The sequence below is a fragment of the Mustela lutreola genome, chromosome 4 (assembly GCF_030435805.1).
Source record: "Mustela lutreola isolate mMusLut2 chromosome 4, mMusLut2.pri, whole genome shotgun sequence".
NCBI lineage: Eukaryota > Metazoa > Chordata > Mammalia > Carnivora > Mustelidae > Mustela > Mustela lutreola.
In genome coordinates, this window is record NC_081293.1 from 155,991,381 (window position 1) to 156,013,101 (window position 21,721).

At 46.0% G+C, this 21,721-nt stretch overlaps 1 protein-coding gene across 3 annotated transcripts in view; it reads right to left on the reverse strand.

Moving 5' to 3' along the window:
• The window catches only part of SCRN1 (secernin 1), a 61,374-nt gene that overhangs the window by 10,300 nt on the left and 29,353 nt on the right, over nt 1–21,721 (reverse strand). For all 3 annotated transcript variants that reach the window (XM_059171467.1, XM_059171466.1, XM_059171465.1), the window contains 4 exons: nt 14,860–15,041; nt 10,507–10,709; nt 7,363–7,557; nt 4,213–4,378 (listed from right to left, as the gene is read on the reverse strand). In XM_059171467.1, coding sequence (XP_059027450.1) covers nt 4,213–4,378; nt 7,363–7,557; nt 10,507–10,709; nt 14,860–14,960 — 665 coding nt within the window. In that variant the 5' untranslated portion in view covers nt 14,961–15,041. The remainder of the gene's footprint in view (nt 1–4,212; nt 4,379–7,362; nt 7,558–10,506; nt 10,710–14,859; nt 15,042–21,721) is intronic.

A 21,721-nucleotide genomic window follows, 5' to 3' on the forward strand; every position in this document is an offset into this window, starting at 1 on the left:
GGCTGGATCCAGACGCTCTGGAAGGTTCTGAAGTCAAAATTGTAGGGTAGGAGAGAGGAGAGAGATGGTGCTGGACAGATTCAGGATGAAATGGGATGGGAGGTTTGCTATTGTACATGGGGCCCTCAGCTCTGTGGGCGTCTGTGCCCTGCACGGGACCAGAGCTGTACTTACAGAGGCTGGCGTGTCCATGGCTCACGGTGTTATCTCCACCAACAAAGAAGTGCCACTCGTTGCTACATTTGAATTAACCAGATGAGACAGTCTCAGTTAATCCAATTTAGCCTCTCAAGCTTGGCACACTGGGAGAAGAGGAGAAAATGCGCGTGCGTGTGTGTGCGCACACACGCACACACACGTACACACACACCCCAGGTCCTTTGCATCTCCCCAGCTCTTTGCCATTAGCTAAACAAGGTCAAAACCCTGTTTTCCTAGAAATTCTCTATTCTCTGTTTTCTAGGTTTTACAATTAGAGAAATGGGTTGGGAAAGAGCCTTCTAATATTTAAAATGGAACATTTTTCAGGGTCCTCTCCCTCTTGGTTTATCCATCCTATACATTGAGTATTTGTGGGCTTTCTCAGAGGTGGGGGCCTCTTGGTGATGTGCCAGTAGGACAGCTTCATCTGAAACACATAAGCTCTGACTCATGAGGTCTGCCAGTTTCTGCGGTGTGACCCACGGCAAGTTCCCAGTGTGATGTCACTGAGCACAGGGGTTGGCAAGAGAGGCACATAATCAGCTCTCGCCGGCTCCAGCACCCTGTGGGACTCCGAAGGTCACAGTCTCAAAGTGCTAAGGGACTTCTCTACTCTTTCCTTCTCCCAATTCTTCATGTCGCTGAAGTTTTGGCAAGTGTCAGCTTCCGCCAAGGCTTGCAAAGGTCAGAACCGGAGCACTAATGCCAGTCGGTGTCACGATGTCGGTGACCGAGTCACCGGCGGATTCAGCAGAATATTACTATTACGGAATCTGCCTGCTCAGTAAAATTAACAAAAGGTCTCTGGCATCTCCCTGTATTTCCCAATCTCTGACTCCTGCATCTCCATCCAGCTCTCAAACTTGCATAATACCTACTACACGCTAGGAGGGAAGGAGAAAGAGGAAAAGAGAATGCAAGAACAAGTTATTTCAAGAGAAAGATCGGTAATGAACGCGGTGAGCAAAGGGCAGAGAAGTGCTGAAGCAGACAGAACAGTCAGATCACGTCCTTTGGATCCACACATTAATTGGGCGGGATCAAGAAAGAGTCTTGTTCTTGGATCATCATCGTTTGCCACCCCCCTGCTCTGAAATAATTTCCTGAAAACATCTCTCTCATGCATTCAGCGTCAGCAGAAGCCAGCTAAAATTTCCCCGATTTACCACCTAAAAGCCTAAGAGTAGGTAATTATGCTTCCTGCTGACAAAATACAAAATGTTAAGCATGCCCAATTACGGAGACACATGGAAATGTTGAATGTGTGACAGTTCTCACGGTCGCAGTAAGAAATGCTGCTCACTTAGCCCTGGAAGATAAAAACGAATGTCTTCCGGAAAGTCCTTCATCTTCTCAAAGGTCTTTTCAATTAATTTAACCGTGAATAATTTTCTTCTAAAATTACTTGAAATTTTCCATATTCAGTATGAAAAGGCTATTTCCCAGCCTGGTTTTAGAATTGTACAAGGTCGTGTACTTCACTCTGCGAAACAGCATTTCTTTGTATCAGCATCCCGGCCTCACAGAGCCCTGTCTTCTAAGCACACTTGGAGCAGGTGCCTGAGACATCAGAAGCAAAAGGGGTGGTACAGGCTTTCTTCGGTTCAACCCACTCCCTCAAAGGCTCCTGCTTCCTAATGAATATGTCGAAATGCATTGGCAGAGCACTCCCGTCACTTGAAAGTAGGGCTCTACATGCGCATGTGTACCCCTGTGAGCCAGCAGAGAGTGTTCTCAAGAGGAGGCTGAGCCCCCAGTGCTGGGGGCAAGCGAAGTCAGAGTCCATGAGCAGAAGTCCAGATGACGGGGAGGAAGGACGCGCCCACAGCTGGTGGACCACAAAGGGGGCGAGAACGGGGTCATCCATAAGACCAAGCTTCGAGCCCTGGGAGGTAAGATCAAAAGGAGGCAGCTGGGATCAAACAGGAGTGCATCCTGGGGGGCTGGGTGGAACCCTGTGGAGTGGAGGCTCACAGCCAGAGTCCGGAAGAGGGGCTACATGAGGGCGGCCGGGCTCCTTTACTGGAGGAGTCAGGGTGGAGGAGAGAAGGAAACTCAGCCTCCACTGGACACTGCTTCAGGGCTCTCTGCATTTGCACATGTTCCCTCTGCCCAAAATGCCATTCCTGCTTTTTGCACCTCACAGATTCTTCCTCTTCCCGCAATGCCTGGCACTCAAAAGGGATCCTTCCTCCGTGAGGTCGGCTCCTTCATCATCGCCTCCAAACCACCTGTTGCCTTGTACATACTTCATCCCTTGGACCCAACAAGCATGATATTTTGTACACAGTAGGTGCTTAATAAGTCTCAGTGAATGAATGAATAAATGAATGAATGAAAAACTAAGAATAGCTTATACTGAATTTAATAGTCAGCTCCGGCCAGAAGGATTTGATGATATTGGCAGTAGTTTAAAGTTAAGGCTGAGGGGTGCTTGGGTGGCTCGGTCCATTAAGTGTCCGACTCTTGATCTCAGTTCAGGTCACGATCTCAAGGTCCTGAGATTGAGTCCCGAGTTGGGCTCTATGCTGGGTGTGGAACCTGCCTAAGATTCTCTCTCTCCCTATGCTGTGCCCTTCCCCCCACCCTACTTGCGCACATGCTTTCTTTCTCTTTCTCTAAACACAAAAAAATAAAAAAGTAAAGAAGTAAGGCCAGAGGGTCAAGAGAGGTACCGGGCTTTTCCCCTGAGTCATTTAAGAAAAAGTCCCTAGATAGACACCGTCACTGTCTTATATTCCTGAAACAATAGGAGAAGAATAAATATGTTCAGCTGGAAGGAATGAAACTGAACAGCTACAGACCTCTTGGTAGCAGTCAAAGATTTGACACCCAATATTCAAATAGTAATGATGGTTTTCAGCCAATGGAACCCCCTAAACATTACCAGTGAAACTACTGGAACAGAAAGTCTTCTAGAGTTTTCCAGGCTGAGGATCAGTCTTAGTTGATAGATTCCTAAGCCCACCTTAAAGATTCTGATACAATAGGTTTGGGTCAAGGCACCTGTATTTTTCAAAAACAGAATTTCAAAAAAATGCTGATAATGAACAGAATTAGACACCATTAGATGGTTGTGTCTAACTAAGCCACTGATGATATGACTTGTGGTATATGTGACTGAACATGACCAGGGAATGGAGCTGCTGTGTGCCTGGCAAATCAGAAATAGTTTTAATAAAGAGAAGTTAAACCTACTGTGTATTTACCTGGATTATCTCATTTAATCCTCCCAAGAAGCATACAAAGTAGGAGCCAGTATTATCCTCATTACACAGTACAGACACTAAAGCTTACAGAGGTTAAGTAACTTACCAGCTACCAAGTGAGACACATGGAAATCAAAATCCTGACAATCTACTCAGACACTGTATTCTTAAACACTGAGTAGTACAACCCCTTTGCTAAGTATATGGGCAGAAAGCATCTCCCTGAAACATCATGTCTTAAGGAAGTAGCTGGTGCACTTGACATTGCTTCCATCTACATGCCTCTGGACCATTTTGTCCTCTAACTTATAGGACATGATTGCTTTGCTGAATCTTGGGCATTTCTGCATCTGTCTCACTGTATGGTTATTTATGTTTACATCCCTCAGATACAGCACAACACTTGGCCCATGGTATTAACTCAATACATACTCGCTGAATTTAAAACAATTTGACTCCATGAATGTCATAAACATGATGTGACTAAGAGCAAGCACTTGGGTGGCTCAGTCAGTTAAGCGTCTGACTCTTGATTTCAGCACGGGTCTTGATCTCACGGTCATGAGTTTGAGCTCCATGCTGGGCACAGAGCATACTTTAAAAAAAAAAAAAAATGATGTGACTAAAGCCGAGAGCTTCCCTTAGTCAAAGTTCTTTGTGCTGCATTGGCCACATTGGACCACGATGGAAAAATGTGACTCAGCTACAGAAGGGGAGGTACAGGAACGCAGTGTACACTTATTGGATGAGCTTTCAAGGGAAGAGCACAATTCCTGCCAACACGACTGTGTCTCAGACAAACCTGGAAGGATCTGGGGTCCCAGTGAAGTAGTGAATGCACGGCAAGCTTCTGTTCTGAGGCAGAACGGACACTACGCTGGCTGTGGTAAGGAAAGACTCAGAGTCTATACAGACGCCACTGGCTTTGTCCCGTAAGATGTCAATCATAGTCTGCACAGTGATACTTTCTGTAAAGAAAAAAAAGAAAGAGACAACAGAAAGAGAGAAACTGTAATAGTGGCAGGTTGTTAACCAAATTCCATTCATTCCTTTTCTGCTTTAGTAACAGAACCCTTGGATGGATAGCTGGGAACACAACTACCCAGCTACAAACTACATTTCCCAACTTCCCTTGCAGCTACGTGTGACCACAAGACCAATATGACCAATGGGAGATGAAATGACATGGGCAACTTCCCTGTCACACCCATAAAAAGGATGGCTTGTCCTTTTTTTCCCCTCCTGTTGTTGCTGCCTAGGACACGCCTGCAAGTGGACCACAGATAGAAGTCCTGTGTTCAGGCAGAACAACCCACCAGCCCTGGACTCTCCATATACATCTAGACCATGAGAGAAAAATAAGTTTCCATTTTCTTTAAGCCATATTATTTTGAAGTCTCTTTGTTGGAGCACTTAGCAATTCCTCAACAAGTGTAGTACACAATAGAATGATTATCTATAGGAAGGTACATGCAGTCTACACACACTCCACTAAGCAAGCCCTCTGGTACACTCTTGCTGGTAAGAGTCAATGCGATATTTGGAGAACGTCCTCTCTGAAATGGGAGAGAGTCACATACAGAAGTATCCAGAATATTCAGAGCCATTTTGACTATCGGCTCTGACTTTAATTTAATGTGTCAACAATTCCTTGACTCCACAGGACCCCAGCTTTACATTTTCTCTCTCGGATTAAAATTCATTAAAACTATTCTTTTTTTTAAAATTTTTTATTTTTCATAAACATAAATTTTTATCCCCAGGGGTACAGGTCTGTGAATCACCAGGTTTACACACTTCACAGCACTCACCAAAGCACATACCCTCCCCAATGTCCATAACCCCACCCCCTTCTCTCAACCCCCCTCTCCCCAGCAACCCTCAGTTTGTTTTGTGAGATTAAGAGTCACTTATGGTTTGTCTCCCTCCCAATCCCATCTTGTTTCCTTTATTCTTCTCCTACCCACTTAAGCCCCCATGTTGCATCACCACTTCCTCATATCAGGGAGATCATATGATAGTTGTCTTTCTCCGCTTGACTTATTTCACTAAGCATGATACACTCTAGTTCCATCCACGTTGTCGCAAATGGCAAGATTTCATTTCTTTTGATGGCTGCATAGTATTCCATTGTGTATATATACCACATCTTCTTGATCCATTCATCTGTTGATGGACATCTAGGTTCTTTCCATAGTTTGGCTATTGTGGACATTGCTGCTATAAACATTCGGGTGCACGTGCCCCTTCGGATCACTATGTTTTTATCTTTAGGGTAAATACCCAGTAGTGCAATTACTGGGTCATAGGGCAGTTCTATTTTCAACATTTTGAGGAACCTCCATGCTGTTTTCCAGAGTGGTTGCACCAGCATTAAAACTATTCTTACAGTCTCTGTTCACAAGGATGGATTCAAAGCATCACAAAGGGAAAATGTCTTAAACTTCCCTAACAAAACTCTGTCTTTATAAGTTAGGATGCTTCCTCAACCATGGGAAGTGCTTCTCCTTCTGATGTTCTTTCTCCTTCAGACATTGGTTTCTTTGTACTTGTCTTTATGATACTTAGTACAGCCTTTCTTCTACATTTGTAAGTAGAAGTCTTTGTAAGTTTCTATTTGTAATATGTCATACCTAAAAATATTAACAGTAAAAGCCTTGATTTCTTCAACTACCCAGTATTCAAAGGTTCTCATCGCCTCATAAATGAGTTTCTTGCTTTAAATCAAAATCCAATTGGTTGGTAATGTATCAAATCTCTTTCAATCTCTGCCTCTCATTTTACTCCCTTGCATTGTATTTGTTGGGCCATTTCTCCTGTAGAATTTCCCAGAGTCTGAACTTTGCAGATGGCATCCCCTGGTGTTATTTAATGCTTCCCCATCCCTGTACTTAGATCCAGAGGCTTCATCAGACTTAGGTGTGATGTTTTGGTCACATGCGGCATTATATACTTTTATCAAACTTGTTTTCTTTTTAACTTTTAGAGGTTTTTTTTAAGTTCCCATTTTTAAATGGGTACTTTCTTACTTTCCTACGCTAAATCCATTAATTAAGCTCCATAGCAAAAGTCCTTGAAGTGTTCTTCTATACTGAGGATCAGCAAACTTTTCTTAAAGAGCCAGATGGTAAATATTTCAGACTTATGGGTCACAGCATCCCTGTGGTAACTTAGTGTTCAACTGCACCACTACAGCATGGAAACAGCCCTCGACAATCTCTAAAGTAAGTGCACATGGCTGTGTTCCAATAACACTTTATTTACAAAATTCTGGCCACCAACATATCATAATCTGCCAACCCCTGTTCTAAATGATCACAGGTTTACCTTACAAAACACATGTGTCACTGGCAAATGCAAAATGTGGCCACGGTGGTTTTCTTTGGAAGGCACCAAAGTAACAAGTTACCCAGTCACTACATTTACCTAATTTGGGATTCTGCCGGAGTCAGTAAAGGGAGGGAAGACAGAGGGTTCGGGAAGAGAATTCAGGTAAACAGTTCAAATCAATAAATGTTCTTGGAGCAAAAAACCATAATGGGCACCACAAGGGGATCCCATGATGAGTCAAGGACAGTGCCCCGCCCTCAAGGCCCAGCAGGCTAATGAGAGCAGAAAACACAGAAGACAATAAGGCAAATCCACAAAGGCTGAGGTAGAAGGAAGGCTATACTAAGTATCATAAAGACAAGTACAAAGACACCAATGGAAATGGAGAAAGAATGTCAGAAGGAGAAGCACTTAGCACGGCTGAGGAAGCATCCTACAACGGGAGATACACGTCGTCATCCTGTCGGCTCCTCAGGGCCGTCAGCACAGGTCGGTCTCTATGGATAGGGTCTATTCTCATCTCCTCCTCTTTGCTCACTCTCCTAAAATCAGACACGTTCTCCACAATAGCTGCAAGACAACAGGTATGAGAGGGAGAATCACACGGGATACACTAACTCACCTTCTTTCTTTTCTATGCTGTCTTTGCCTGCACAGCAGTCTAGATGGTCTTCAGCTGAAGAAAAAACTTTGGAAAAATTGAACTCATCCTCTCCCGTCCACCAGCCTTGACTCTGAGCGTAACTCCGGAGTTCAGGGTGCTCCGCATCGATCTTAGTGGTGAGTGAAAGCTGATTGCAAATGCACTTCACTCCCTCTGTAGAGAGTACAAAGCCTCTTTAGCTGGAAATAGGCTTGCAAAGACTTAATCAAAAAATGGAAATTTACAGGGAATCCCTTCTCTGCAACTCAACTTTAACTCCAGAAAGGAAGAGACTCTATTTTTGAGAGAGAAACACACAAACCTTTGTCCTCTTTTAAGGAGACCTCCCAGAAGTTTTGACCAGTGACCGGGCATTACCACATTTTAAATGAGCAACAGTCACTTGATCTACAATTCACATTCAAAAGGAAACAGGTGAAGCCCTCATTATGGCTAAATGAGCCCCGAGCATTTATTACTAAGGTTTCTTAAAGAGACACAGCACTACTAACAAGACTTATGAATGTCGCAAATATAGAGATTTCCCTTCCCAATTTAACCTTTTTCTACTTGAAGGAAACCTCTACACCTCCACCCTCTGCCCAAATACATCATTTTTGGAAAATACAAATATGATACTTCTTCATTCAGCTTTTTATTTTTTGGGGTGCCAATATTTATTAGAAAACCACAGTGGCACTGATAATGAATTATTCTAAAATAGTGGAATGCACCTGTCAACATGTGTCTTGGAGTATATCAGTAGGGGTGTGTGTGTGTGTGTGCACGCGCACACGCATATGGATGTGTCCGTGTACATATGGGTGTGGGAGATCTACGAGAATTTTTTCTCATAAGAATATAAGTGTGACTAAAGAAGTCTCGAATCAGAAAGACCGGCACTCTGAGTACACTCGGCGGGAAGGCAAGGCCAGAAATCCTCTCAGCTGCTGGCAGGCTCACTCTGGCTCCTCCAAAGCCTCAACCTCAAATACCCTGAGGTTGACTTGGCCTTCAAGCTTCAAAATGCTCTCCAGAACCCTAAAAGGTTATGAGCTATAGTGCAGAAAGGCCCTCCATATTTGCTACTTCCAGGGAGCATGCTGATCTTCTACATTTTTGGACAATGAAGTAGAGGGAAAGAGCTCAAGCCATGGGCCGCAATAAAGCCATGACTGCCTGAGAACCAGATCCGAGAGACAAGGTCAGTACTGGACTCAGTTCTCCAGCATGTTCTGCTTCACTGACTAATTCTTCTAGAGCAAGTATTCCTAGGTGACGGGCACTGGCCTTTTGCCGTTCATCTTTCCAGAGGACAACACAAGAATAAAACCACTTTAAAAAATTAAAAATAAAAAGTAGCTCTGGCCTAAATAAGTGATTTTGGCATTCTTCACACTAAGCTATCAAAAAAAAAAATCTTGTGCACAAGATTTTTAAGATTTTTTTTGTCTTACAAGACAAAAAAATCTTGTCTACAGACAGTATGTCCCTCAAGGACTGATTTATAATAGATGTTTGCTTTCGGGGATGGGAGCATTCAGGGACCAGACTGAGGAGATCCTACTCTTGGTACCCTCCTGCAGGGAGTGAGGACATGAAATCATGCCCAAGGAAAGAGTCCAAGGAATGGCTGGGGCTTTATTACAATAGTTGGGGAAAGACATCACTCATTTTGAGGAGATGGATATTTTTAAGCTGTATCTTGAAGGGCAATGAAGCTTTTGAAAGGCAGGTATAGATCAAAAAGTTTTAAGTTCTACTAAAAAGCAATCAAGGACTACTTCCTTAGCATGGACCGCTAGCCCTCTGGATGGAGCCATTTGATAGTAAGGCTTCGTCCTAGGAGAAATTTTTGGTAAAGGAGTGTTAAGCTCTTGCCCAGCAGGAGGCTTGGTGATACGGTGGCCCACACAGGCTGCATCAGTCCTGTGAGGACCGCAGGAGTAGGGCAGCAGGCACACGTGGGTGTGTGCTGGGCACGTGGGGGTGGGGGAACCCCCTGACATCGTTGCAAGGGTGCCGTCAGCTCATACGACACCCTTGTGAGTATGAGAAGACGCCTTCCTCCTCCAGGCAAGCACGACAAGCCAGCCTCACACAGGACACAACATGCCTGTCGCCCATGGCAACCCTGATCCCCACACTGACGGCGGTCATGGAAAACAATGGGCTTAATTCCCAACTATTACAGTAGAGCTTCTGCTTCTAACTCAGGTCAGATTTGGCTCCAATCCCCCCTAAGGCAGAGATGGAAAACCGGTTTCATCCCTATCATCCCCATCATCAATTCTGAGAAACCTGAAGAGACTTCCCTACAAATTCAGTCGAGAAAAAAATACATAGACCAAGTCTAGGTCCAATACGAGAGAGTGTTACGACCTACCAGCTGTGTCAGGGAATGGCAGCTCACAGTCCACGTACTTGTCATTCAGTCCTAAGGAATGTCAGTGGGGCTTCACTGGCCAATTCTCTCCTCGAACTCCTTGGTCCTCTTGGAAACCCTATAGCCCTTTCTGGGACCCCATCTGGTCCCCAGTGTGAGGCTGCTAAGTGATGAGAAAGGACAACCACACCCCCTCTAACATCTCCCTCAGAACCAACTCAAGATAAATGCTACAGGGAGCGTGGAGCAATAACTGAATGCATCCTTCCGGGTGCATTCCCTAGTCCTCTGCTCTTCTAGAAACACTGTCTCACGGAGAAAAGAGCTTGTTGGCCCAGAGGCAGTCAACGGTCCCCACACAGATCCAAATTCCTCTTTCAGAGGAACATTCCAAGTGCAAGGAGCTACAGGACTGGGGGTGACGAGGGGCAGCTCCCTGTCGTAGTGGTTCGCTGACTGAACGGACTGGGAAAATCACCATTCCTTTGACAAAGTCAGAGTAACCCTTTGGGTCACGGAACTGCTGGTAGTCAAAATTGGGTCCTGCCCAGAAAGCAAATAGAAAATAAGAAATGTCAAGGGTGTGTTTCCCAAGTGCTGATGTCCCCACACCCCAGGCTCATCTCTAGAAGCAGAGCCCAGAGAGAAGGTCCAGCACAGAGAGGGTGGGCACCAGCAGCAGGATTCCTGCACATCCGGCAGTGCCCGCCTCGGCCGGCCCATCCACGCGGGCTCACCTGCAATCTGCTCCGCAGCCCAGTACTTCCCCACGGTCTCCAGCACCCAGGCCTCCTCGCGATCCACGATCAGATATGCGCTTTGGAAGCTGTGGCAGGAGTCTGCGTCTTCATAGTAATTCCCACCTTGTCCGTGTTCTTCCAACAAGGCTACGATGACATCTAAGGCTTCTTTAGCTGTCGTCCCTCTTTCTAAACCAAGCCTGGAGGAAGAAAACCAGAAGTGTACCTCAGTCCTTTCCTAGCATGTGGTTGTTACCACGGCAACCAAAGACCAGGCCAAAGCCGAGCGAGGAAGCCGGCCAACGTGCGTAAACATGTTCCATCCATGGGCTGAGATGTAGATGCAGGGCACTTGAACTCAGAATACATCTCTCCCACGTTTGGTTTCAAATCATGGAGGTGTTTTCTGTCTTTGGGCACCCCCCTCCCACACAGACAGAAGAGTCAGGAACCCAGTGGTTTCTGCCTTGTGAAGGGCAGCTCAGCCTCCTCTCTGTTTCCTTTCTAACTCTGGCTCCCCTGGAGCTAGGCAGCTCAGCTCCAGCCTTATCAAGACCCCCTTTCTGTGGCTTATCCTCCCTCCTGCCTTTGGGCAAAAGGATAGCCCTGGGGACGACTGGGTGGCTCAGTGGGTTAAAGCCTCTGCCTTCAGCTCAGGTCATGGTCTCAGGGTTCTGGGATCAAGCCCCGAATCGGGCTCTCTGCTCAGCAGGGAGCCTGCTTCCCCCTGCCTCTCTGCCTGCCTCTCTGCCTGCTTGTAATCTCTGTCAAATAAATAAATAAAATCTTAAAAAAAAAAAAAAAGGTGGGGGGGGGGGGGATAGCGCTGCCTAGGGCAGCCCTGATCTGTGCTATTCTACACCAGGTATGTGGCTTAGTGACAGAAGTGTTCCATGACCAGCCACTGTCCTCGGTGCCTATAATTTCCTGAGAGATCTCACTAGGTATGGTGCCTGGTTAGGACATGGATGCTTTTCAACATATCTCTCCTCCACCCTATCGGCCTCCCTCTGCTGGTGTGGCTTAGGGCTTCACTTATCAAAAAGTACATCCTTCTTCTGAAATCAGACAGCAGTCTCCTCCTAGCCCTTCCAATTAATTGGCCCCCTAAAGAGGGCACGGATACTGTCTTCTGCGCAACCTGGGCCAGATGCATACTGTATTGAGCTCAAATTTATGTCCCCTATAAAAAAGTAAGTACCTATATCCTCGGGTTGCCCGTGGGACAGGTTTATGAGGTAATGAATGTGAAAATACAAGCACAACCAAGGAGCTGGGGGGTCCGTTGGAAAGGCAGCCCCCTCTGGCAGAAAAGCAGTGACTCAGAGAGAGGGCATGTCTTCCAGGTCCGGTCCGGCCACCCACTGGCAGCACGACCTTCGATAACCTAACCTTTCTGAAACCTGGTCTTCTCCTTTGCCAAGTCAAACGGGCAGTACATCCCTCTCAGGCTGATTGGAAAGAGGATGACATACGATACGTGCTCAGTACATGTCTATTTGTCCATCTTTTCCTCCACGTTGTCATTCTGGGGGCGGGAGTGCGAGAACCTTGGGGCAGAGGCTGCGGCGCATGCTAGGACGGCAGCGACAGCCAGCTCTCGGTGAACCGCCCACACACCGGTCGTTATTGAAATTCACCCGGCTTGCTTCTTTCTGAAGGGATGTTCCCTGTGCTGCCAGGGAGAGGAACAGATGATGCTACGGATGCATTCTTGTAACAGGCTTATTTTCACCATCAGATCATTGTGATCAATTCATTGGTCATTTCTCAATTTTAGTGTATGTAGGAAGACTTGGTAACAAGCCACTGATTTGCAAAGCTGGTCCCTAACATCTTGGGAGAGTGACCAAAAATAACCTCACCAGAAGATGGAATTAAGTAGACTTTTCTGTTGGTCAGTGCCATCTTCTCCGAAGAGGAAAGGCAGAAGCAAGCAAGCAGTCATCTGCTTTTGGGGATCCAGAGCAAGTAAGTGTGTTATGAGCACCTCTATAGGTCTGTCCAAGCTATTTCCCAGGAGGGTCCCCCTCCTCCCTCCACAGGTCCTTGGAGCCTCTGGTCACACGGCCCCATGCATGCATTCCAAGCAGAAGCCTGTCCCCGGGGCTTGTATGGGGCTCCGATTTGCCCAGACAAACATGTGTGAGCACCATGTGACACCTCGCCAGGGGCACCCCGCCTCCGGAACTTGTGATTTCTCTTGTGCAGGTCTAGCTCACTCTCCCGCTGTGCTGCCTGCTGTGTTCCACACTGAGACTCCCAGTACAGCGCTTGCCCTCCCACGCTGACTTCCACGCCCTCTGTGCCCAGCGTCTGCGGCAGGACCTCGACACCCATCCACAGACACAACTCTGCTCTCACACTCCTCTCCCTGTGCCAGGACCACAGGAAACGATACTCCTCTGTCCGCCTGGCCATTCCCACCTCGCCGCAGTGCCACGGGGCGAGGACAGGACAGCCTGCTCCACGGACTGCCAGTAGCCACAGGGTTACACACCATCCGGCTCCAATGACGGGTGGACACACTAGGGCTACAGCGGTCTAGGGCCCCAAGTCACTCGATGTCAAGACACCTGTTCCAAAGCCTTTCAGGTGGTCTAGATGGCCTCGTAGATGGGGCAGGTTTGTGTGATTCAGAACGAGAACAGCCTCTCTCTGGCCCCCATGCCTACTTCCACACTGGCTGCTCCACCTCCTTAGGGGCATGACCGGGGCAGGCAAAGGGATGCAATTTACCGGGCCAAAGTTCAAGTCTCGCTCCGACATCTACCTTCGGTACAATCCAGATCCTCCAAAGGCATGTGCTTGGTCCGGGTTTTTTCTGGGTCTTGGAGTTAGCTCCTCCCAAATTCAAATTCTTGTTTTATGGCAAGTCCTTGGAAGAATCCCTGCTTGAGGCCCATGACTCACACAGGTGTGTCAAGCCCCCAGGGCCCTTCCCTGGAAGGTGAACAGATCTGGCCATGGGTTGGTGGGAGCTACAGACCACAGAGGTCTCGGCGTAAATGTGCACGTTCTCCCTACACAACCTACTAAGGGTCAAACCTCTAGTCCTTTATACAGAATGTTGGTTTGGGAAGGTTCTTGAGAGGTCAACCCATCTAAGGCCTCCCTTCAAACAAATGTGGCCCAGAGACGTGTTACCACTCGGTACATTCACACTGAAAATCAAGGCCCCTGGCTCCCACCCCAATATTCTTTCAACTCGGTCATGATTCTGTTGCATGTCACTGTCTCAGAAAAAAGGAAAGTCGTTTCAGAATGTCATTCCTCTCTCTCTCGCCTTTGGTCATTCAGTCATTGATCAGCCACTGCAGGACAGGCCCACAACCCTGCAGGACAGGCCCACAACCCAGGCCCACAACCCTTTGGAACAGGCCACTGCAGGACAGGCCCACAGGACAGGCTCGTGGCACAAGGGGAAGCGAGCAAAGGTCCCCATCAGCATCTGCTTCCCCGTTACACAGCAGCTGGCAGAGCAGCGAAAGGAAAACAGATGACGGAGATGAAAAGGGCCGGGAGGGCCATGGCGCTCTCCTTTTTTCCTTTATATCAGGTATTTTATATGATTCCTTCCTTCTTTCCTGTATTTTAGATGTATTTCAAACCATAAACCATAAACTTCGCCCACTTAAAAAAATTCAGTTCAGTGATTTTTAGGGTCTTTGCAAAGTTGTGCAATTATCACCGCAATCTAAATTCAGGAAATTTTCCACAGCCCACACAGAAGCCTCATATCCATTAGGAATCACTCCCCATTTTCCCATCCCAACCCCAGGCAACCACTCATCTACCTTCCACTACTATGAATTTGCCTCTTCTGGACATCTCATGTAAATGCAATCATACCATATGCAACCTTTTGTGTCTGGCTTCTTTCACTTAGTATAATGTTTTCAAAATTCAAGCATGTAGAAAATGGTTGGTTTTTATTACTTACTAATATTCCATTGTAATCTACTCTTTTTTTTCTAACACCTTGAACTTCATATCAAAAGGCACACGTCAGGGCACCTGGATGGCTCAGTTAGTTAAGCATCTGCCTTCGGGTCAGTTCATGATCCCAGGGTCTTGAGATGGAGCCCTGTGTCGGGCTTCCTGCTTAGCTGGGAGCCTGCTTCCCCCCCACCCCCGCCTGCCTCTCTGCCTACTTGTGTGTGTGCACGCGCGTTCTCTCTCTCTCTCTGTCAAATAAATAAATAAATAAAATCTTTAAACAAACAAACAAAAAAGGTACAGGTCTTCTTTGGGAGGCTTGTGTTACAAATATGATTTTTAGAGGAAAGAAACCCTATCCCCTTTCCCTGCCTGTTCGAGCAGGTGTTTCAAAGAATCGTCTTGTAGTACCTGACCAGATCCATCCCCAAGAAGGCTTCTGTCTCAGCGGCTGGTTCTCTGGCATTGATGGCTTCATTGGCTATGCACACACCATGCTCGTTGGCTCCCATTTCTGCCCCCCAAAGCCAAGCAGGTCTGCTTATCACGATGGCATGGGTCCTGGGGACTTGGTCGATTGAAATGTAAGTGCACTGAAAAATGAAGACAGGAAAAAAAGGACCATCACCTGCCAGGATCTGCTTAGTTTCCACCCTGGAACTTACAGTGAACCACCACATGAGTTACAAACAGACACCCCCCCCCCAAAAAAAATGAAAGGCCTCAGGAACACCAGACTTCAAAAACACCCCAAGTCTTAATGTAGCTCAGAGGTGTCTCTAGCGAGTTGCAGTTTCACTGATCAGATGTCCGTCTCTGGTTCAAGCCCAGCTGATCCACAGGGCTCTCATCTTCTTGAACCAGGCATTCAGCCAACATCTGCCCCGAATATTCTGCCCGGTCATTTCAGTAGGCACAGAGGGCACCAGCATTTGAAACACATATAGTTATTTATGCTCAGAGACAAAAATCCTTCTGGATCAGTGGTTTTCAAACTTCCTTAAAGTTATAGCACCCTCCTATAGGAGACACTTGACCTGGAGGGCTGACATAGAAAGTGGATTAAAGGGAAAATGTGTTGCCTGAAGAACAGGAGTTCTTATGTCCCTGGCAATGATACCGAGTGCTCCCTGGAACCAAGTTTGACAACCTCCACAGCTGCTCTAGGGGTAGAAAAGGGAACATGATGATAGTATTTTATATTAACTAATGCATTAAGTGTGCTTTTATATGCTGTGCTTCCCTGTCTGTCTCATTTGATTCACACACTAAGCCTGTGCAGTGAACCCAAAAGGAGACAGTCCAAGAAAGGCATGTTTCTACTGTTGTCAGGACTGCAAGACACACCCCTTGGCGTGGTCTATCTTACCTTCTCCAGGCTGCCATGTCTCTACCTGGAAAATGAGTGAGCTACTCTAGATCAAATGATCTTTAGCCTCAGAAGCCTGGTTTCACACAAATTCTTACATTGAAGCATAAAAACAATCTAAGTGTGTTGAGGCAAATGGAAGATGGGATGTGAGACCAGCTCACTCAGAGCCTGGCCTGCTGGTTCTTCCCTCTGCCTCTGCACACTGGGCCCATGGGAGAGCTCCTTGGGGGAAATTGGAAAGCCACTAAGCTAGGTTACCCCAAGGGGCCTCCTGACTCTGGCGTTCTATCAGTCTAGGTCTACTCTAGGTAGACACAGCACGGAATTCAGGGCTCTAAATTAGACGGAGCTCTTTGGCTCTCAGGGGAGAGCAGCAGCAGCAAGCATTTACCTTTTAAATTGGGCACAAAAGCCTCAGTTCAACATGGCCCTAGATCTTTTTCTGATTTGAGACCCAGTTACACTGACTGAGTGCAGCCTGGAAAGTGATTCTGCGTTGATTTTCCATAATCTCTGAACATCAGGTAAGAGCTGAAACGCGTGTGGCATTGCACACTCATTGATCAGGCGACACACATGTCCTCATAATTCATATGAGGTGTTGCTTTGCACTGGGATAATGTTCTTTCACTTGATAAATATTGGTAAACTTACAGCTAATTAAATCCAGAGGCTGTCAAGAGACGCTTGAGTTTTTCATGGCAAATTGATAATAAAATACACTCTTGAAATGTTTTCCCCTATTCAGTTCCCAAAAGTTGTTTACTTTGAAAAACAATTCTGTTAGAGCAAAAACCTAGCCAAAGCAGGAAAAAAACTATGGTCCTCTGTGCTCTTCTAATTTGCAATTGAAATTGACATCTTATAATTGTGTTTTTTCATGTAAAAAGCAGTTCAGGCATTTGACCAATGTTTTCCAAAAGCCCTGTGCTCACTGAGCTCCAGTGACAAATTCTGTCTTGAAAAGAATGAGTAAATATAGAAGGAATTTAAGATTTTTTTTAAAAGATTTTATTTATGTATTTGAGAGAGCGCACATGCACAAGCAGGGGGAGGGGCAAAGGGAGAGGAAGAAGCAGGCTCCCCACTGAGTAGGGAGCCTGACATGGGACTCCATCCCAGGACCCTGAGATCATGTCCTGAGCCAAAGGCAGAAGCTTAACCGACTGAGCCACCCAGGTGCCCCTTAAGATTCTAAGTATAGATTTATCATAAAGGGTTTTTTAAGGGCAGGAAGGAAGTGAAAATAAGAATGGGTTTATTGGGGGCACCTGAGGGGCTCTGCTGGTTAAGCACCTGACTTGGTTTCGGTGCAAGTTGTGATTTCAGGGTCCTAAGACTGAGCCCCACATGGCGCTCCAGGCTCAGCAGGAAATCTGCTTGAGGTTCTCTCCTCCTTCCACCTCCTTCCCTTCTGGTCCTTCCCTCACCCCTCACCCTCTCTCTGTCTCTGTCTCACTCTTTCAAATAAACAAATAAGTAAAATCTTTTAAAAAAATAGACAGGGTTTCCTTATTTGTCTTCAAATTCATGTTTACATGTTCATTTCCATTTTACCATTTACAGAGCACCACACACACACACACACACACACGGCACTATGTGCCAAGTGCTGCTGGCAGATAAGGCAGTTGAGGATGCCCAATTCCTGTGCTTTCAGTTGGGAAAGGAGAAGGTACACATGCAAATTACCATGGCCACCAGGCCAATCTCAGTAGCTGTCACCAAGGCCTGTCTACCTAACATACACTGCATCTTCCCCCTCCCCCCACCTTGGACATCTGATCAACCTGATCCTGCTTTCCCTTTTTCACATTCCATTCCACTTTCCCCTTTCCAAAATACTGCATAACTGACTTATGTACTGCATATACTGTGTATTATGTTATCTCCCCCAAGTACAAGATAAGCTCCATAAGGGCAGGGAGATAGCTCTGTGGTTTAGTTCACTGACATATCTGAAATCTGGTACATGCGAGGCATCAGTAGATCTTTTTTTGAAAGAATGAATGAAGGGGTGAATGAAGGAATAAGTGAGTAACAAAGATCAGAGGGACACAGTACAGGTTCAAAAGAAAGAGGGAAATTACCCCAAGTGGGCAGAGGCTTTATCAAGTGGGTGACATCTGAGTTGATCTTTTAAAATGGGCTAGAAATCAAGGTATTCCAGAAAGAGGTAAGAGCCAGAGAGGAGAGAGAGAGATGGGGATGTCAAAGGTGTGTTCATAGTCCAAGGGCACCCTCCTCTGTGACGCTCAGGGAAGCTACTGCAGCAGCGTTGGGTAACAGGACTGCAAGAGCTCAGTAAGTATTGACTGATAAAAATGTTGAAAATTGAATCCAAAAGACCATATGGTCTTCATAGGAGTTCAAAATATTTGCAGCCAACTTGACACTTTTTGGCCAAACTCAGAATGAGGAGGAAGAAAGGAGATGCCCAAGAAGCCAGATGGGCCAAATCAGCTCCTCCTAAACACTGGGCTGAAAGCCAAGGCACCAGATCCCCCTCATATGCTACAGAGCAGGGGGGCAGGGAGATGGGGAGATGGGAGATGCACCAAAGCCTCAGTGAGCAAAACACACACCCCTTAGGGCATCTCTGTCGTGGACTGCAGCAGCCTGGGCTTAACAAGGACCCTTCTGTGGCTGTAATTCACACCCACTCCATTGTGTTTGAGATGTGACTAATCACACCCAGGTCAAAGCCGTCATGCTTGTCTTGTATAGATTGGTTATCTAAAATCCCAGTCTGGGAGCAAACCTCATAAATAGGAAACATTTACAGAAGATGTAATTAGCCAAAGTTTATAAAGTCAGCCATCTAGAACCTGAACTCTGCAGGCAGTCACTTCTTTTTTAAATAAAATTCACCGACCTTCACAGTCGTCACATCATTAATTCATTAATGAGGCGGACAGTACGTGCGATTTGAGGCAACAGAGAAGGTCTCACCAGGAAAAAAAAAATCCAAACAGCACCTGAAATCTTCTTTCAGTGTGACAAAAACAATTTTGCTTCAAGTCAGAATTCTATCCAGATTTCTAGTAGAAAACAAAAAGAAAAAAGAATATGTTCACCACTCAAGAGGTCTTTCAAGGAATGGTTCTGGCCTCAGCTTTGGTGATGAAGCTGTTTGGAGGCCTGAAGCTCTCTGCAGGCCTGCAGAGAGGGGTGCCTGGGGGGCTCAGTCGTTAGGCATTTGCCTTCAGCTCAGGTCACGATCCCGGGGTCCTGGGATTGAGTCCTGCATTGGGCTCCTTGCTCAGCGGGAAGCCTGCTTCTCCCTCTGCCTGCCACTCCCCCTGCTTGTCTTCCCTCTTTCTCTGTGTCGCTCTGATAAATAAATAAATAAAATCTTTAAAAGGAAAAAAAAGTGGTCTGCAAAGAGAGATGAGCAAACCGTCATGCTGCCCTTTGGCCACTCCCAACCCTCTTTAATAAAACAAATCTCTCAGCTAGCACAACTTCTGGGTGCCAAGGCCACATAACAACCTAAGAATGTCCAGCGTGGGCCGCGTCGTGAGGCACGTTTCTAAATGTCAGCGAGGTTTTAAAGGTGCCACCTGCACAGAGCCTGTCACTTTCTCAGGCGGCTCCTGGGGACCGATGCTAGGTTGGAAGGTAGCAAAGATGAGCCTTCACAAAGCCCTCAAGACAGAGACAAAAGACGATTCTTCTGCAGAGCAAGCCCTTTCTTATTTTGCGTGATTGTGTTGAAAACAAAAAGCAAAATCAGCTTCACGCTGTTGCCTACCCTCGGCACATTCCAGCGTGCACACTTTCTGGAGATCACCCAGGGAAAGGGGAACAGAGACACACAATAGACGTTTCAATTAATGAAATGCAGCCATTGTGCTTCCTACTGTACTCAGATGGTGAGCACAACCCTGGCACCACCAGTGAAAACTGCTCTGAAATGAGCTGATGAGTCAGCCAGACTTCCTAGGGTGCTGCTTGGGGGAGGGGGAGAAGGCAGGGAAAATGGGACGCTTTAGAGGAATATTTTTAGTTTTAGGAAATTTGCAACTCTAAGGCAGCATTTCTAATTATCACGGTGGTTTTGGGAGGTTTGTTTTTGTCTTTTTTACCCCAGTGTCTTGCCTGCTACTTGACTGGTTTTTGAAAATGTGCCCTTAAGGTTCATTATGACTCCAAAAAGAGACAAAGGAAAAAAAAAAAAAAAAAAAGTCAGCCACATTTTAGAAGAGCTGCTTTTTATTTCCCTGAAGCCACAATATCTTTGAGAACGGGCGTGCCAAGGCCTGGGGTCGGAAACAGGAAAAGGGGACACAGAAGGAAGGTCCCTGCTGAGCCATGCTTGCCTGAGGTGAGGGCTGGAGACTCCTGGGGCCAAAGAGAGCAGAGAGGAAGACCGGCACGCAGTCTCTGCCCTTGGCACGGATCTTTGCTCAGCTCTCTCTGATTCCAGAACAACCTGTGCTCTCCGACTGTATAGGAGAATCTTCAGAATTTCAAATTCAGACGCTCTCCCCTGCAAAACACATGTCCATCCCACAAACCACAAATAAAGCTGCCATCTGGACCAAGTCACTAACAATGTTACTGACTCTCATTAATGGGTAGTTTTCTATTCTTCCTACAAGTACTCTTATCCAGGAAGAAAAAGGAAGTGAGCTACCAACAGCCTGTCCCAAACTCTGAAAGTTGTACCTGGAGATACTGAACTCATACAGAACTTCAGATGGAGGAAAATATAAATAAAGTAAAATTCATTTTCCCCCCAAAAAAAGGAAACAATGAAGACTTTAAACTTTAAAGAAAGGGGTAAAATGGAGATGAGGTTTATTATATAATAACAAGAGACTTTTTAAAAGCATTATGTGTCAAATCTGACTTGGCTACAAGAATTCTGTCTCAGCTGAGAGTTGCTGGAGAGCGGAGGATGGGGGATGGGGGATGGGCGAGATGGGGGATGGGCACTAAGGAGGACATGTGTTGGGATGAGCACTGAGTATTGTATGGAAGTGATGACTCACTACATTCTATTCCTGAAACCAATGTGACACTGTATGTTAACTAACTTGAATTTAAATTAAAAGAATAAAAGAATTGTGTCTCCACCAATTGGGATAGAATTCTTCTCGGGCACCAAGTATAAATCATATCAACTTTAACTGAAATTCATTGTTTTCTCGAACAGTCTTCTAATGTTGGATCCCTTGTTTCTTAACTAGAAAAGTCATCCATATAAGAATAGATACACATACCCATCCACAGGCATGCACACGTACACACACACGTACACACACCATGCACTCATGGAACATCATAATCCAGGAAATTATCCACCTCAACACTCCTATCTATAGGAAGGAGCAGGGTTTGAGGAAGAGTCGAGAAGAGTTCTGTGATGCACAGGGTTACGGCATCCTCAGAGAGGACAAAGGGCCTTTCACAAATGGATATACATTTTATCTATCCTACTCCTCATCCAAGAGTGATTTTGTTAAAAACAAATAACCAAATAAACAAAAACAAAAAAACTCAGAATCCACAAGAGAAAAACTAAAGAACATAAAATAAAATGCAGCCATCTTCCAACTGTGCAGCAAAATGAAACTGAGGAGTGTAATTTTAGAAACTGGGGGATTCTGTTAAGGAACCCGATTTCTCATCCTTCAACCTTCAAGCAAAGAGAACTTGCTGTAGAATGGAGGATCGATGGACAGACGGAAGGAAGAGGAAGGGGTGGGTGAGTGGATGACTTGGAAGGGAAGACTTCCTGGAAGGATGGGCCAACTAGAAGGGGGGGGGGGGCAGGTCAGCAGATGAGTCATCAGGATGACTTTTAGTACAGAGTTATTCCCAGAAAATGAATTCCTGGAACCTCAGAACTCAAGTATGAGGTTTCTAGGGAAACTGTAGAATATGTAAGCTTGA